The 17,820-nt window shown below is 45.1% G+C and overlaps 1 protein-coding gene across 1 annotated transcript; it reads left to right on the top strand.

The window, feature by feature from the left end:
- Positions 1-4,744: 4,744 nt before the first annotated feature.
- LOC138260313 (uncharacterized protein F54H12.2-like) lies at positions 4,745-6,116 on the top strand. The gene is made up of 3 exons (XM_069208697.1): positions 4,745-4,834; positions 4,885-5,156; positions 5,198-6,116. The coding sequence occupies exons 1-3, from the start codon at positions 4,745-4,747 to the stop codon at positions 6,114-6,116; spliced, it is 1,281 nt and encodes a 426-aa protein (XP_069064798.1).
- Positions 6,117-17,820: the final 11,704 nt, after the last annotated feature.

Raw genomic sequence — 17,820 nt, 5'->3', positions numbered from 1 at the left:
CTTGTAGTTTCCAAACTGTAAATTTTTTTATTTTGTTGGGTCCTGTTACCCTATTATTCCACATTCAAATAGTTAAATAGTTTTTTTTTTTTTTTTTAACGTTATTATACACATTACTACAATCCCTGCAACAGGAGATATACAGCAAAGGAGTTTTTGCTGTTGTTTCTTTTTTGAGGATAAAAAACTTTTTTCCAATAAATGAAGGCTTCAGGTCAGAATTATGAGCAAAGAGTCAATCAGGAGAAAGCAGCTCAGGATACCAGTGATGATCAGCCCAAAGACACCGGGGAGGGCATTGTTATAGAACCCTAGTAGTAGGAAGGGATACCTTTAATCACCATATTAAAAGTGACAGTTATCCCTCCCCGGAAGTGATGTCATTTCCGGGACTGGGACTTCCGGTGTCCCTGAGAGCCCTTTCCGGAAGTGCCATGTGTGTAGGGTGTGTCACGTGGTCATTGCCTTCGTGGTGTTGTAAAGAAGCGCCGCCCTTTTTGAACTGTGGAATATAAGGAGCTGGTTAGAGCCGTCTGCCAAACCGTGAACCATTGCCGAAACAAGGGGTCATGAAGAAATACAATCTGCTCGCCAGAAAAGCTGCCTCCTCAAGGGCCCTGAACACTATTGGTAGATATTACCGGACCCTAACACCTCTTACGATGGATGAGAATGCCCAACAGGCTGTCCCTGACGATGTGGATACCGATGTTATGGGTTTTCAAGAGCAACTTTGCCAGCGGCTTGAAAAACTCCATCTTAAGGATCTGCCGCAACTAATATCCCCTATTAAGGGTGATAGCAGCGACAGCGAAGTCTCGAAAGATGGTTTAAGTGATGCAGTCAACTTCATCGATATTAAAGATGCTGAAGAATGTGTACCACCACCGAATTCGCCCGTCTATGAAGACATGGGTTTCCAGGAGGACCCAGATCCAGAGTCTGTCGATGTACAGCCATCCTGTGTAAACTCCGGCGATGCTTTGACCCCAATGGACCTCTGTGAATCGCAAGATTTCTGAGTAGCCGCCGAGTGTAGCGATAATGCTGAGGTTAGTAAAACTCTATAGACAATTTTCAAGTATACGCTGCCATCCTACTTTTTAACTAATAATTTATCTTTTACTTTCTGTTTGAACCTTAGAAAACAACTGCAGAAAGAGAAGCTCTAGAGTGGTCTTCGCCAAAGGTTAACAACGTAAATATTTACTGCTTATGCTGTTCCAGACAGTCTGAAAGTATTACAAGCCAGAACAAAGAGCCGTGTAAGAAATGTGTTTGCACCTCCAATAACCCCGATTTTGAAAAGGAAACTCCGGTTGTACCCTATGACGCCATATGGCCAGTTAAAGGTTTTGCGGCGGCCGTTGTGAACACATGTGTTAAATGGGACTATTATGACATGTGTTGTGGGCATAAAATTAACAAACTTCAGCAGGAGGCTCACAACTGTCTATACCAATCATACAATGTGAGAACAATTCGCCACATTTGTAACCAGTTAGACCCGTATAGGGTTTAAAAGTTGTTGAAAGTGGTGTACGGGCTGTCAGCTGTAAAGAAGGGTGTCCACAATGATATGGTCAAGGTCTTGGCAACTGCTGTCAATGAGATACGATACACTGCTGAGCCATGCTCAAAACAAACGACTGGTAGAAAGGGTCATAGAAAGACGAATGTGTGACATTTATTATAAAAACAGAAGGATGAAGTCTTTAGCCCCACGAAAGTTGTTTTACAAAGCAAACCATAACTGTGTTACTTAACACTCCATAATTACTCACTTTTAGGACATGTATCAGAGTGTCGCGGGGCAAGATGTCTATGAGTTACACCCTGGATACATCTGTATCGGGAGATTGATGTATGTGCTGGTTAAAGAAACAATAGCTGAATTACACCCTGTGACTCTACGGTATCTGAACATTTCGGAACCTTCGGCCTTGTGGCAGTGCATCAGCCCTGTGTGTATCGCCAAATGGTGTGTCAACGCTCGGCTACCAGCAGCGGATAAATACCGGAGCTCTGACAAAGATCAGGCTCACAAGTTAAGACTTTCCCCATTGACAGGACTACACAGGGCTTTGGAGTTCATGACTGAAGATTATTTCACAAATAAAGGTTCGGTATTGTCCGACCTAGAACTGTATGAACTGTTGAATGCTGTCAGTATCCTGAGCATCCAGAGTTATAGGCGGGGGAGCGGGAAGTCATGTCTAGAGATTTTGAGAGTATAGCTATAAAAATATCAAAGTTTGTGACGCTGAGACAGGGTAAAAGGAACTGTGTTGAGTAATATGTGTAACATGTGTCGTACTGTGTATACGTCGGCAAAAGGCCTCTGTGTTCTGGAGCTTTGACAGTTATAAGCTATATACCGCAAAATGTCAAATACACAATGTCTAGGATGTTCCAACTCACTTTTTACCTTTTTATGTTTAATTAAACGACCTTACACAAAACATACGTCTTTCATTTCATGGGTGCGGAGGGTGCCTGCATGACGGGGGCTGCTTTAAGGAAGCTTTATTACGATACACTAGGGGTTGGGAGCTACGGCGGCTCCAAAGCTCTATTTAGAAGGGCTCAAATTGAAAAGGAATCTGTAAACAGAGCCAGGGTGAAGACTTGGTTAGCTGGGGAAGAGGCCTCTTCACTCCACAAACCTGCCAAGAGACGTTTTAAGAGGAGGGCAACCATTGTTAATGCACAGCTAGATTATCAGTGGCAGGCTGACATAATCAGTCTTCAAGATCTAGCAAAACATAACAACGGCGCCATGTATATATTAACAGTCATAGACGTCTTGTCCAAGTACGCCAATACAGAGGCGCTAAACGATAAAAGTGGTACCTGCGTCACCGTCGCTTTTAAAGACATCTTCGCTAGAGGGCGTGTACCTCAAAAACTACAAACAAACACCGGAAAGGAATTTTTAAACAAATCTTTTCAGAAATTATTAAAGCAACACGCTATTCAACATTTTGTAACGCACACAGAGGTAAAAGCGGCGGTTGTAGAGCGTTTTAACAGAACTTTAAAATCAAAGATGTGGCGATATTTCACAGACAACAATACCTACAGATGCGTGGATGTTCTACAGGCTTTTATAGATGTTTCTAACACCAGTTATCATAGGAAAATCAAAATGTCCCCTGCGGAGGTAATGAGTGATAATTCGTTAATGGTGTGGAGAACTGTGTACGGGAGTCGGCTTGCGTCGAAGGTCAAGAAACTGACTTTAAAAGAAGGGGACCATGTCAGGGTTTCAAAGTTGAAGGGTTTCTTCACCAAAGGCTACCAACAGACATTCAGTGATGAGATATTCATAGTGGAAAGTGTTGAGCTTAAAGAAGGGGTATATATTTACATGTTAAAGGACTACGACAGGGAAAAGGTAGCAGGCGTCTTTTACACCGAAGAGGTACAGAAGGTGCCCTATGATCCGAACCGGGTGTACAGGGTTGAAAAGGTTCTGAAAAGGAAAGGCAAAGAAGCTAAGAGACAGGCGCTGGTCAAATGGCGCGGATGGCCGAGAAATTTAACAGTTGGGTTTTGGCCAGCTCGCTGCACGGTGTGTGAGGTCAAGCTGTGAGCACTGAGATGGGAAACTCACCTTTTTATATTACGCTGCCATCCAACACTTCGAAGGACATGTTCCCCAGCAATCAGATTTCTAACTATACGGTGAAACTGGCGAAACCCGTGGACCTGAAAGAGTCGTGGGAGGTGGCCCTAATGGAGATACAATACCCTAGAACGTGGAATACGTTTAGAACGTTAGAGGCTAAATTTAGTATAGAGCGTGAGCAGGACCCTCTGAGCATCCACGCGGGATTTCCTCATGGCTACTACCCAACCGTTTCCTGCGAATATACATCTGGTGTCGGATAATGTTAGAAGAAAAGTGTTTCTTAAAGCCCCGGAGCTCAGTACAGTGTTTACCTGTACCGGTAAATTACAAAGGGTGTTAGGAACCATGCAACATGTAAAAAGACAGGTGGATCCAGACCCAACGTGCCCTGATATTAACGGGGGGTTTTATACACTCTACGTGTATAGCGACATCGTAGAACCACAGCGGGTCGGGGATAGTTATTCGCCGCTGTTGAGATGGATCCCTGTGAAGGGTGAAAATAACACGATGGTTAACATGCAGCATCACAAACTCGATTATGTGGCAATTTCTAAAAAACATTTTGACACTATAACCATCATGGTCTACGACGACCAGTCGGAGCCGGTGGCCTTTAAATACGGGAAAGTTATTGTTAAGCTTCATTTAAGGCCGCACCGCAACAGTGACTATTAGGCAGTTGCGATGGTCATCATGAAAACATAAGGAGATCCCTCGATGTGCAGGGACTATTATAGAGTTCAGGCCGGCTATTGAGGTCCCCCGCCCTACTTTCAAGGGGCTCCTGTTATGTACGGGGCCGGCCTGGGTGGGGCTTCTTTCGGAGTTTGTTTAGGCGTGCCATGCCCTTTTTGAGAAGAGGATTTGAAATTGCAAAACCGCATGTTAAAGCGGCTGCTACGAACATAGCCCAGGACGTCGTGGGCTCTGTAACGTCGGCTGTCGCCAAACGCATGAACAGACAGCCGCAAGAAGGAGCGGGTTGATGTACAATGTGTGTGCTGGTATTAAAAGGAAGCGAAGGGCATCGAAGCGTAGGGGGCCACCAATGCCTTATAAGAAGCGGCAGACTTCTTCAAAAGGCCCACACAAAAGAACAGCCGTAAGATGGAAGAGATCTTCCAAGAAGAAGAGAACACGTTCTACAGTGAATATTTTTTAAATCGGCTAGCATTGCCTTCGTACACTGCGCCTCAGGTGAATGCGCCAAATCAGAGTTAGATCTGTTTTCTCTCAAACCAACACAGACCAGCATAGAGAACAGTTTTTTCATGGAAGTATCGCCTATGGCAGCTCTGACGCCGCTTGCACCGATAGAGTTTTATGTGTCAGGGTCCACTGATATGTATCTGGATCTCAACAACACTCTTCTACACCTTGTCTGTAAAATAACCAAAGCGAATGGCGCCGACATCGAGGATGATGCTAGAGTGGCCCCGATCGCCTACCCCATCGCAACCATGGTTAATCAGGTGGACATTAACCTAGGCGATCGACTCGTCATGCAGAGTGATAACATGTATGCCTACAGGGCCTACATAGAGAGTTTCTAAATTACAGTTGGGACGCCTTGGACACACAACTTTCAGCGGGACTCTTCTACAAAGACACTGAAGCGCATTTTGAGAACACAGCTTTGGACGGGGGCAACAAGGGTTTTAAAAAAAGAGCTAGCTTCGCCGCCGGCAGTAGGCAGTTTGATCGCCTGGTGCGTGTACATTCAGACCTTTTCTTTCAAGACAAGCTGCTAGTCAACGCTATAGATCTCAAGATCAAACTCAATTGTAACAAGGATGCTTTCTGTCTCATCAACGGCGATGCACAGCAGTATAAACTGGTTATATTGTCCGCAAGCCTGTTTGTAAAGAGGGTGAAGGTGTCCCCGAGCGTCAGACTAGCCCATGCAGAAGCTTTACAATTATCGAACGCTAAATACGCCATTGAAAGAGTTGCTCTGAAGATATTCAGCATCCCCGCCAGTAGTAGATTAACGAAGCAGCAGAATCTAGTTCTGGGGCAATTACCAAAACTCATCATCATAGGGTTTGTGGACAATACAGCTTTTAGCGGCCTCTACAACTCTAACCCTTTCAACTTCAAACACTACGACATCAACTACGCAGCTTTGGTGCACAAGGGAGCTGTGATACCTGCAAAACCGTTCACGCCGAATTTTGGAACATCCATTTTTGTCCAGGAATATCTCGGTCTGGTCTTGATAACAGGGAAACATCTGCGGGACTCAGGAGTCGTTGTTTCAAGAGAGGGATATGCGGCCGGCTACACGCTGTTTGCATTTGACCTGACGCCTGACATGGAAGACGGTGACCACTACAACCTGATAAAAAATGGAAATCTTAAAGCTGAAATACGCTTTACACAGGCCTTGGCGATCAATGTGAACATGTTTGTATTCTCGGTATTTGACAGCGTTATTCAGGTCAATCACGCCCGTCAACTTATGTTTGACTATCATTAAAAGCTTGTAAAATGGACACTACTGAGATACGGGACTTAAATACGCTAAGAAATACTTTTTAGGTGTGTTTCCTAGCGATGGGTTACCTGAAAAGATAGGCCCAGAAAGACCCCGCACCCTCGTCTTTAACACTGACCCCCCATTACAAGGGTGGTACACACTGGGCTGCAATGTTTCTTGATGTAGACAAGGTTATAGTGTTTGACAGTTTAGCGGAGTTCCCCTAGCATGACATTTATATAAAACCGATATTCAAGTATGTAAAAAAAGCATCACCCATTGTTGTGTATAACAAACTGTGTGTACAGGATTCTCTAGCCATCTCAAGGGGGGAGAACTGTATATATTTTGTTAGTAAAATGTCTGATGGTATGACGTTTAGACATTTTTTTAATCTGTATTCCGCTGATCTAGTAAACAACGACGGCATTGTTATGAAATATGTGAATGAAAAGACTAGGCCCATGTCTAGCATTGTTAAAACAGAATATAGTGCATGCCAAAGGTGTAAGGCTTTGTAACGCCTCAACTGTACTGATGATTGTCTAAAATAAAAAACTTTGTAACCTGAAAACAGAATATGCATTTTTCATCCCCCATCCCACATTTTAAAACCATTTAAAAATAAAAAAAATGTCGGACTACTGCTGAAATGTTAAACGTGTTTTATTAGAAACAGTTTTCACAACAAACATGGTAAAAAATTAAATGATGTAAAAAACTTTCGACATGTGAACTTTATTAACAATACTGTACATGGGTGCAAATTTCGGTAGCCAGGTGTTCATTTTGATATGCACCATATCATAAGAAAACACAATACACAGATATACTAAAAATAAAGGTACTTTATTTTTATGACAATATGCCAAAAGTATCTCAGTGAGTACCCTCAGTATGAGGATAAGTTATATACACAAGATATATGTACACAAACCAAAATTATGCAGATAATAGCAATTGGAAGTAATGCAAGCAATGTAAAATTACAGTAGATTGCAATAGAAGCACATAGGTATAGGGGCAACACAAACCATATACTCCAAAATTGGAATGTGAACCACAAATGGACCTCAAACCTATGTGAGCTTGTAGAGGGTCGCTGGGACTGTAAGAAAACAGTGAGGGTTAGAAAAATAGCCCACCCCAAGATCCTGAAAGGTAGGTGTAAAGTGCACCTACTACCCCCAGAGAGCACAGAAGTCGTGATAGGGGGATTCTGCAAGGAGAACAAACACCAGCAATGCAACAACAGTGGATTTCCGGGGTGGGTACCTGTAAGACAAGGGGACCAAGTCCAAGAGTCGCAACAGTGTCGAGAGTGGGCAGGAGTCCAGGAAATGCCAGCTGAGGGTGCAAGGAAGCTGCCACTGGGTGGAAGAAGCTTGGTGTTCTGCAAGAACGAAGAGGACTAGGAAATTCCCCTTTGGAGGATGGCTGTCCCACGTCATGAAGAAGCTTGCAGGGGTGTTCCCACGCAGAAAGACCACAAACAAGCCTTGCTAGCTGCAAGGATTGTGGTTAGGGTTTTTGGATGCTGCTGTGGCCCAGAAGGGACCAGAATGTCGCCACTTGAATGAGGAGACAGAGGGGGTGTCCTGCAAGTCAGGGAGCTCTCACAGAAGCAGGCAGCACCCACAGAAGTACTTGAAGAGGCACTTAGAAGAAAAGTGAACCGGAGTCCACCCGAAGTCACAAAAGTGAGTCCCACAGCGCCAGAGGACAACTCAGAAGGTTGTGCACTGCAGGTTAGAGTGTCGGGGACCCAGGCTTGGCTGTGCACAAAGGAAATCCTGGAAAAGTGCACAGGAGCTGGAGCAGCTGCAAATCACGCAGTACCAAGCAATGCAGTGTAGCGTGGGGAGGTAAGGACTTACCTCCACCAAAGTTGGACTGAAGAGTCACTGGACTGTGGGAGTCACTTGGTCAGAGTTTCTGAGTTCCAGGGACCACACTTGTTGTGCTGAGAGGGGACCCAGAGGACCGGTGATGCAGTCTTTTGTTGCCTGCGGTTGCAGGGGGAAGATTCCGTTGACCCATGGGAGATTTCTTCAGAGCTCCTGGTGTAGAGAGGAGGCAGGCTACCCCCAGAGCATGCACCCCCTTGAAAACAGTCGAGATAGCCGGCAGGATGAAGCGATACAAGGTTGCTAGTAGTCGTCTTGCTACTTTGTTGAGGTTTTGCAGGCATCCTGAGCAGTCAGCGGTCGATCCTTTGGCAGCAGGTGAAGAGGGAGAGGAACTCTGGTGAGCTCTTGCATTCATTATTCGGTGAGATCCCCAAAGCAGAGACCCTAAATAGCCAGAAAAGGAGGTTTGGCCACCTATGAAGGAGGATTGGCTACCAAGAGAGGTAAGAGCTGATTAGAAGGAGCCTCTGACGTCACCTGCTGGCACTGGCCACTCAGAGCAGTTCAGTGTGCCACCAACACCTCTGTTTCCAAGATGGCAGAGGTCTGGGACACACTGGAGGAGCTCTAGGCACCTCCCCTGGGAGGTGCAGGACAGGGGAGTGGTCACTCCCCTTTCCTTTGTCCAGTTTCGCGCCAGAGCAGGGCTGGGGGATCCCTTAACCGATGCAGACTGTCTTATGCAGAGTTGGGCACCATCTGTGTCCATCAAAGCATTTCCAGAGGCTGGGGGAGGCTACTCCTCCCCAGCCTTCACACCTATTTCCAAAGGGAGAGGGTGTTACACCCTCTCTCAGAGGAAATCCTTTTTTCTGCCTTCCTGGGCCAGGGCTGCCTGGACCCCAGGAGGGCAGAAACCTGTCTGAGGGGTTGGCAGCAGCAGCAGCTGCAGTGGTGACCCCGGAAAGGCAGTTTGGCAGTACCCGGGTTCTGTGCTAGAAACCCGGGGGATCATGGAATTGTACCCATGGAATTCCATGATCTTAGACATGTTACTTGGCCATGTTCGGAGTTACCATTGTGACTCTGTACACAGGTAGTGACCTATGTGCAGTGCACATGTGTAATGGTGTCCCCGCACTCACAAAGTCCGGGGAATTTGCCCTGAACGATGTGGGGGCACCTTGGCTAGTACCAGGGTGCCCACACACTAAGTAACTTTGCACCAAACCTTCACTAGGTAAAGGTTAGACATATAGGTGACTTATAAGTTACTTAAGTGCATTGGTAAATGGCTGTGAAATAACGTGGACATTATTTCACTCAGGCTGCACTGGCAGGCCTGTGTAATAATTGTCAGAGCTCCCTATGGATGGCAAAATAAATGCTGCAGCCCATATGGATCTCCTGGAACCCCAATACCCTGGGTACACTAGTACCATATACTAGGGAATTATATGGGTGTACCAGTATGCCAATGTGAATTGGTAAATTTAGTCACTAGCCTGTTAGTGACAAATTTGGAAAGCAGAGAGAGCATAATCACTGAGGTTCTGGTTAGCAGAGCCTCAGTGAGACAGTTAGGCATCACACAGGGAACACATATAGGGCCAATACTTATGAGTCCCAGGGTCCCAGTGACACATAGACTAAAACAACATATATACAGTGAAATATGGGGGTAACATGCCAGTCAAGATGGTACTTTCCTACAGTCGGATCTTTTAAACTTTCAAGCTGTGACGATTCTCTGCGTTACCGATAATCGTTGAGGGAATGTTGAGTTCCGCAGCGGTACTTAGGAACTGCTCCCAACCTCTAGGAGCGTCTAGTGTCGATAGTGTTTTACCATATGTGAGACCCCTGACCAGATCATACATGTGGGAACCAGCAACCGACTGACCCTTGTAAACGAATTAATCCCGGTCGTTGCACGAGGTCAAATCTTTAGTAGCAGTCATTTTACTGAGCAACATTTCAGCAGCCCCTCTATACTTCTGACTTATATTTTTTAAAAGGTCTACGACAAAGGCATCCGGGGTGGGTGAGGGCCCTAGGTCTTGAGGCGCCACAGAGGGTACTGACTGCTGTTCAGCATCTGGGGTATACAGAGTAAGTTTGTTTTTTTCAGAGGTCAGTTGCTTGTAGTACTGTAGAAAGTTTTGAAGGGCTCCTGATTAAAGCCCCGTTTTGTCGTGTGGTTTTAAATCAGTTCGGTTAAAAATGGCTTTGATTTCAGCGTCGAGCCTCTGTGTCTCATTTTTGCGTTTGTCCCAGGCATCGGTGGTAGAAGGGCCCAACTGTTCCAGCTGTTGGCGGGGTACAAGGTACATTTTGTGGGTGTGATCCATCAGGGCCTTGACAGGAGCCCTGTGAGTAGGGGTATAGCTATACGTAGCAGTGACCCTATAAAATCACCAGATTGTTTGGCCAGTTTCCTTTAAGAAAGGAGCGGCGACCTCTTCTTGCTGAACTTCTTAATAATGTGGCGCTTCTTCTTCAGAACCCGGTACAGGCTCGTTGATATCGGAACATTACCTTTTAGGGTGTTTAGGGCTATTTCTGAAATGGCCACCACTAAATCGTCCGAGGCCGCGCAAAGGATAGCCTTTCTTTTCGAGGGGTTGGCTGTGATCAGCATTTTTAGGAGGCCTAAATTACGCCGCAGCCTCGCAGACATGATGGTGACCTTATATTACAAGGTTTAGAATGTAAATGTTATAAAAGTCTTTTTACCGGGTCTTTTGATAGGCTTTGGGACTGGTTTTAGGTGTGTAAGCCACCGGGAAGTCAGTTGGCAACATACCGGCGCGCAGTCTGTAGTCTTCTAGAGTATTGGGTTTTAAATCTACCAGTAAGTAACCCTGGGGTTTTGCGGTAGCGTCGTTAAATGCTTCCATGAAAAACGGTGTGTTTCCGGGGTACATTTGTTTAGCTATAATTGATATCTGAAGCTTGTCTAGGGGATTCTTAAATAAAACCAGGTATGAGGCATTGAGAGTTATGGAACGGCTGCTCTTACCCTTGTAAAACAAGTTCTGCACTATGTAACATATGCTCAGATTACGATGATGTGAACATTGAGTAAAAAGCCCGCTCAATCTCGGTGTGGTCCCCGCCTTCACGCATGAGCTCATCCACAACAATCATGTTTACAAGGTGTTTAGGTAACAAGTCATCGTCGTTGAGATTACCGGGGATGCCCTCTATAAATCGCATGTGTGGGAATTTTAGGGATAGCTCCGTGTAAAGATCCTGCCAGCAGTAATAAAGCCATACGGTGTTGTTAGGGGTCTGAGATAAAACGCCGGGAGCATTTTCTAGCAGTTTCTTTATAAAAGAAACTTTTACCGCTATTTGAGGGCCCTGATAAAACACAGGAGAAGGGGTGTTGCAACCTGGTGTCCATAGCTTTTGGGGTTCAACCCTCTAATGTCTTTTAACAAACGTACGGTAGGGTTTTATAGTCCTCGGTGAGGACCCTTTTATCAAACACTACTCTTAAGGTTTTATACAGCGGTTGTGTTGTAATTTCCCTTTTTTTTTTGGACCTGACTATGCTTGGGTGGTTTACGACTATTAATTTGGTGTTTTTGTGATCGCTCGATGTGTAGTACTCTTGCACCAGACCCTTCAGACTGTCAAAGTTTATTTTAACTGTATTGCTGACATTTAAAGTGATACCTTTGACTTTCATGCAAACCCTGTAGTTAGAGGTCTTGTAACTATAGGTCTTGGGGCCAGAGGAGGTGTATTCGAGTAAGTACTCCCCCTTTTCGAGCTTGCTGGTCAAATTCCCTAGATAATCACCCAGCGGAGGATCTTCATCACCCTCTTTACTCACAAAAGTAACAGAGTCTGTGTAATGGTACAAACAACGATCCTGAAGCTTATCCAACAAACTGTAAAGCTCTAGTCATGCGTGAGTGGTTGTGAAGCATGCTATAAAGATGTTTATATCGTTACACGTTGTGGGGTACTCTTTGACGTATTTCCAAAATAGAATGGCCGTCTCGTCGTCGATAAATTCACAACTGAAAATGTCATAAGCCGGTGTGAATATATACTTAAAAAGCTCCTCTGGATCTGTGACGATGGATGTGTTTGACAAATTGGTACGCTATGCAAATTTTCCCCACACGGAATTGAGACAGAGCTTAGCTAGCTGACGGCGGGCGGGGTTAACCTTAATGAACGCCGGTCTCAGTTTAATACCCTTGTGAGCTTTGTAATAAGATATACTTTTTCTTTGAGGGCTCATCGACACACCAGTCTGGATACCCCGAGGCCTCCTGTTTGTCTCTGATGTAGTCAGAAAAGAGCTGGGTTGTGGTGTTTGGAAAGTGCCAAATTTCTAGGATTTTACCGAGACGGTACCCTTTCTCGAGGGCCGTCTGCACCTTGATGGTACTACATGTCCCCTCCAGCATCCTCTGCTCATCACTATGCAGGCATTCGCTAGTCTGTTTACTTTCAGCGCATGTTCGCCATAGGGGGAACATTAGCTTACCGTCGACTCTATACGGGAACACCGGAAAGTAAAGTTTTAAAGTTCCTGTATATGATCATAGGATGCCCCACAGGGTACAACTTCACCTTGTTCACAAACGGATACAGACTAGTGAAGTCGTAGTAGTGTATTTTCTCACCCTCCCCAGCTACGCGGTGCAATTGTATGGCGTTTGTACGACCTCCGAATAAGGCGTCATGGGGTTCCAACAGTGAAGGTAACTGCTGGCTCTTAATAAAAGTGCCCAGTTCGCCATCTTTCGCTAGCTCCGCTACCCACTCATGTTCCCGGAGAGTTCTCAGAACAAAGCCACAGGTCTCAATATACTGCACCTTCGCCAGAGTCCGACGGTGCAGATGTTCAAACGTGGTGCCCTGCAGTCTATTAAACTCATGGGGTTTGTAACACCGTGGGAACCCGTGGTAAAAGCAACCGTTGAACTCAAAGGCAGTTGGCACCCCGTTAATTAATGCAGAGCCGTCTAGGTAGTAGCGACCCAGACGGTATTCGCCGCCCTGCAAAGCGTGCTGAATGAAGATGTTTTCATTCGCCGAGACGTACATGAGCCACTGAATAGACGGGGTGGAGTAACGTTTCTGTTTACCGTTATAGAGGTCAGGCGGTACTAAAGCGATAGTTCCATACAATAAAAACATGTGTTTATAAATAGACATACACATTGAAGCCAAAGTAATGTTTTGAAAAGGGTCCAGGTATTAAATTTTTTTTTTTTTTTTTTTACTCTTGCGTGATTTGGTTTTAATAAACCTGACCCGCTTCGTCATCATCACCACATCGTCTCTGAAAAGGTTGCATGCTTTTCGCAATATCATAACAACCGCCTGACAGTAAGCTTTCAATTCGGTTTGAAAATGAAACCATTTTTCACGGTTTTCATCGTACCACTGTAGAAAACTCTCTTTTTCAGAGGGCATCATGTACTCGTAACTATAACTGTCGGGCGGAGGCATAGGTCCGCTGTAATTCTGATTCGCCCATGTGGTAAAAAAGTGAGGGAAATAACCTTTACAACCTTCAAAACCAAAGGCTTTTGGCAGCTTGTTCAACTTCATGGGCTGAAAATTCAAGGTGTCTATGAACCTAATGTCAAAAGGCACAACCTTTAGCAACATTAGTTTGAAACCTTGGGTAATGAGATTAACTGCCAGCTTTTCACGTATCAAGTCGCGGATAATGAAGAACGAATCGTATGCTTTGGAGTTGTGAGCCAGAAATGTATACTCCTGGTATCGCGGTTGCGTGAACGCGTTGAGGAAATCATTCACGAATGCCCGCCCTTCAAACTCCCAGCTTCCATCACCTGTTAGATGGTGGGCGTAAATGTAGTTTGGCTGGTGCACCCACGTCTCTTGCGTACACTCTATATCAAATACGATATAGTCTTCTGTTTTTTTCTGGTGGTGGCTTCTGAGCATGTAACACGAGTGTGTTGTTCTGACTTTAAAAGCCGCTGTACACCTAGGACATTGCATACTTTTACAATTGTGTTTGACAGGCTTGTAACAGCCGCAAACCCCACAGTCCGCTTTACGGACACACTGGGTTAGGCTGATGTGCATGTTTAAGCAGTCTTGCGACCGACAAAACCTCTTGCACGTTGCGCAGTTCACTTTCTGAGTGTCGTCGTTGATGCATCCGTCCCTTTGACACATTTTACAGTGTAATTCACACTGATCTTTGGTCCTGTTGTTGTATATGTGATCGCAATGCTCACACACATACTTGGCACCTAGAAAACCCTTCAGGTTCAAGACACCGTAAAAGTGGTTTTCATGATGTAGCACATAAACGGTCTTGTTTTTCACACCTTCATTGGTAGTGAAGTACTTCCAAGAAACCATCATGGTATAGAACTTTTACCGTCACGGCAAAGTGGTTTTCAAAAGTCCCAGGTCCCCAAAACCAACCATTCTATCGGACGGTAGTTGAAGCGCCTCATAGGCTGCTACCACCATCTAAATAATAACGGTGTCTGGGGTAGAGAGGTCCACCAACAACCCTGCAATGCTCACTGCCAGACACATATTGGTAACTCCGGTATTAAAGTAAAGCAACCAACGAGATTTCTTGCCAATGATTTTACTGTACATCACGCTCTTTAAGGTTCTGGAAGCACCACCCTCGCGACCCCTAACAACGAGGGCGATGATTCTAAAGGACCCGTACTCCAGTAATTCAGCCTTTCTCTGTAAAAGTTTAGATAGGTTTTCTAAAAACATCACAGCGTCAAACACATCCCGAGATGACCGTCTGGTGAACAGGGGACTATTGAGACCCTGTCCCTGAAAACGCATCTGAAAGAAATCGTTTGGCCCCACATCATGTAACAATCGTTAGATTAGCGTTTGCAGAGCCTGATGTATAGCTAGAACGCCATGATCTGAGGAGTGTAGGCGATTAAGGTTAACAAACTTAAACTCCTCATAGTGCTCTGTAGCGTTAAACCGCTCTACAACGTGACTATACCGTCTCACACTTTCCATAAACACTGGTTCTGAAGCCTCAGCATGAGAATTACCGGTTGTTGGAGAGCTCCCGAGGGTATCAACCACAGGTAGGTGGCTATGGTTACCTGTAGGTGTGTTTTTAGACCTTCGGGTAACGCAGAGTCTGGCTTTCTTTAACTTTTTTATTACAAGCTTGCGATTTCTAGCGCTACCAATCCACTTTGGCTTCTTACAGGTCCATCTGTTTTTTGGTAACCGCCCCCGCCGATCTGAACAATATTTGGTGTGTTTACAAGTGGTGCCACTGACACTTCACCTACTGTGGGTGGGTGTCCTTCAGATTGTTTAGGGTTGAGACTACTCTGACCATCACCCCCAGAGGGCCTGTAAATACCATCAGCAACTCATAACTGTATATTTTGAGGCCTTATGGGCTGTGGTTTTGGTGGCTCACATGGCTTCTGACTTTTGAGCATGCTTAAAACTCTTACAGCTCTACTGAGCAAGTACTGGGTCTTCTTTTTATATTTAGACCTAAGGCCCATTGTATCGGTAAATGTTGCTCTCACAGTTCCCTTGTCTGCATGCTCGCCTAGTCACACTGATATGTTACCCATGTCTACAACTGCAGAAGCACAAGCTTGAACCACCATGCTTCTACACTGAGCCAACAGCTGTTTTAAAGCCTTTATGTTAGCTCTGGATGCCCCAGTATTACAGCCGTTCTTACTCAATTTTAAAGTTTTTAGACGGAGTTGGAATTTTAACTGTCTAACCGACTGATGTATTTCTTTTATGTAGGTGTCCAGAACTCTAGTACGGTTTGAAGGGTTGGTTTCAAGGTCAGTATTTGAGACATTAGAGGTGTGATTGCCAACTCCCAGAGCAGCCCCTGTTATAGGACAATGGTTGATGTTATCACCCCCATTCACTGCTGATGGACGGGAGGGGGACATAAAAATAGGGTTCCAGTGTGAACACCCTGGAGTTTGAGAGGCCTGATGATCACTCAAGGGTGTTCCAAAACTCCAATTTTGCGACCCGCTACACCCGGCGGGGTATATTGATGAGGATGGTGAAGACCAGTGCGCACAGGCACTTGGTGCAGGACTGGTGGGGTCGTATGCCCCTGGTGGTGTATTGGGGGGACATCAGACATGGGGAGGCTAGATGTTTATCAAAATAACTGATGGCCGCTGATGTAGAGGCAGTGCTGTGGCAGGGTGATGCTGCTTGAGACAGTTCTGATTGTAACCTTGAGGTGGTCGTCTTAGAAGTGTCACGGGGGAATGCAGGGGCTTCAGAACCTAGGGCAGTATCAGCTAGAGCCTTAAAAAGTACTATACAATGGGAATAAGGATCCTCTACGGGGTGATCATTTTCCAATTGCGAGTCATGTAACCGGGGTGGGCTAAGTGTACAGACTGGAGGGGTTAGGGCGTTGACAGAACCATCTGTATAAGAACGCTGGGACATAGGTGGAACCGGCTGCACCTTAACAACATTTTTAAAAGATAGGTCTAAAGGCACAGATTGTAGCTCAGAGGTCTGCAACTTCTTCCTACGATTCTTTAATGACAGCCAATTTATTTTAGGATTGCTGCACTGCTTTGGGGTCCCTTCAGAGGCCTCACACAGTACAAACTGCTGGGCATTTGGGGTTGTAAGCACAACAATGTCCGAGTGTCCAAGCCACCTCCCCAGGGTAGTTGTTGCAGAAGTGTTTGTGGTACTGGTCATGCCCTTTATGACTGTTGATGTGGTGTAGTTAAGAGCTGTACCTGGACCATGATAGGTGTCTGTAGAGCGGTTGCAGGGTTGGTCTAGGGGCTCTGTGCGGTTCACGAGTACCGATGGTGCTATGGGGTTTTGAACTGTCACAGTGTTGACCTTTAAAGATGACCTCAGCAATTTAGGCGGATGGCTGGCGCCTCTGGAGCTCTTGAGGAATGACTCTAGGATGTAAAGATAACAAAACACATATTAGGGTTTGTTATAGCTACTATACCTGGGGGTTGGGGTGAAAGAGGTTTGAGACACACTAAGGCATGTATACATATAGTTCTACAGTTTCTAAAACTCACCTGGGATTTTCCGACGTGATAGCCCCTTTCTTAACAGGTGGGACGTCCTTAGACGCTGGGGACTTCCTTTCGCAGACAGTGTTTTTAAAGCTCCCATCCAGATTCAGGGTTGCTTCTCCCTCAGGGGGACCTTAGGGATAAAAAAGAAAAAAAAAATACATTTACAATATAATACATAGACTATACGAACTCCCTGAGGGTTCCCAATATATGGATGGTTGTTGGGTTTTCTAGGTTTTCAGGGGGTTTACACAAGAACCGCATTATTTACCTGCAAAAGCGCTATCCTGAGACATTGTGCTTTGAACCTGGAGGATTTGCTGTAGAGCAGCAACCGCAAGCTGTAGTTCTGCATCATAACCTGTACAAGCCCACAGACACATGGGAAGTCGTTAACGGTAAAATAAAAAAAATAACAATCATGACAACTCTGTTTAGAATGCCCTGTAACTCACTCTGTTGCACTGTCTCCATTTCCACAGGGGTTGCAGCAGGCTCTTGGAGGTCCTACGTACACGAGAGACAGAATTGCCTTTAAAACACAACTCGTTTCATTTTATATGCATGAGCCCTTCATAAAAGCATGCCAAGTGTTGAAAAAATAAATAAATACATTAAAAAAAAAAAAAAAAAAAACAATTACAATAAAAAATAAAATAAAAAGCTCCCAAGATTCCAACTGTTGAACCCCTATGTTCTGGAAGTATAATACACATCAACATTTGTAAAGCTTTTCTCAAAAACTATAAAAGGTCCACATGGTGGCGCTTTAACACAATACAAACTCTAGGA

Source organism: Pleurodeles waltl, chromosome 2_1 (assembly GCF_031143425.1).
Source record: "Pleurodeles waltl isolate 20211129_DDA chromosome 2_1, aPleWal1.hap1.20221129, whole genome shotgun sequence".
Lineage (NCBI taxonomy): Eukaryota > Metazoa > Chordata > Amphibia > Caudata > Salamandridae > Pleurodeles > Pleurodeles waltl.
The sequence above is the reverse complement of the archived record's forward strand: the minus strand, read 5'-3'. Positions and strand labels throughout refer to the sequence as shown.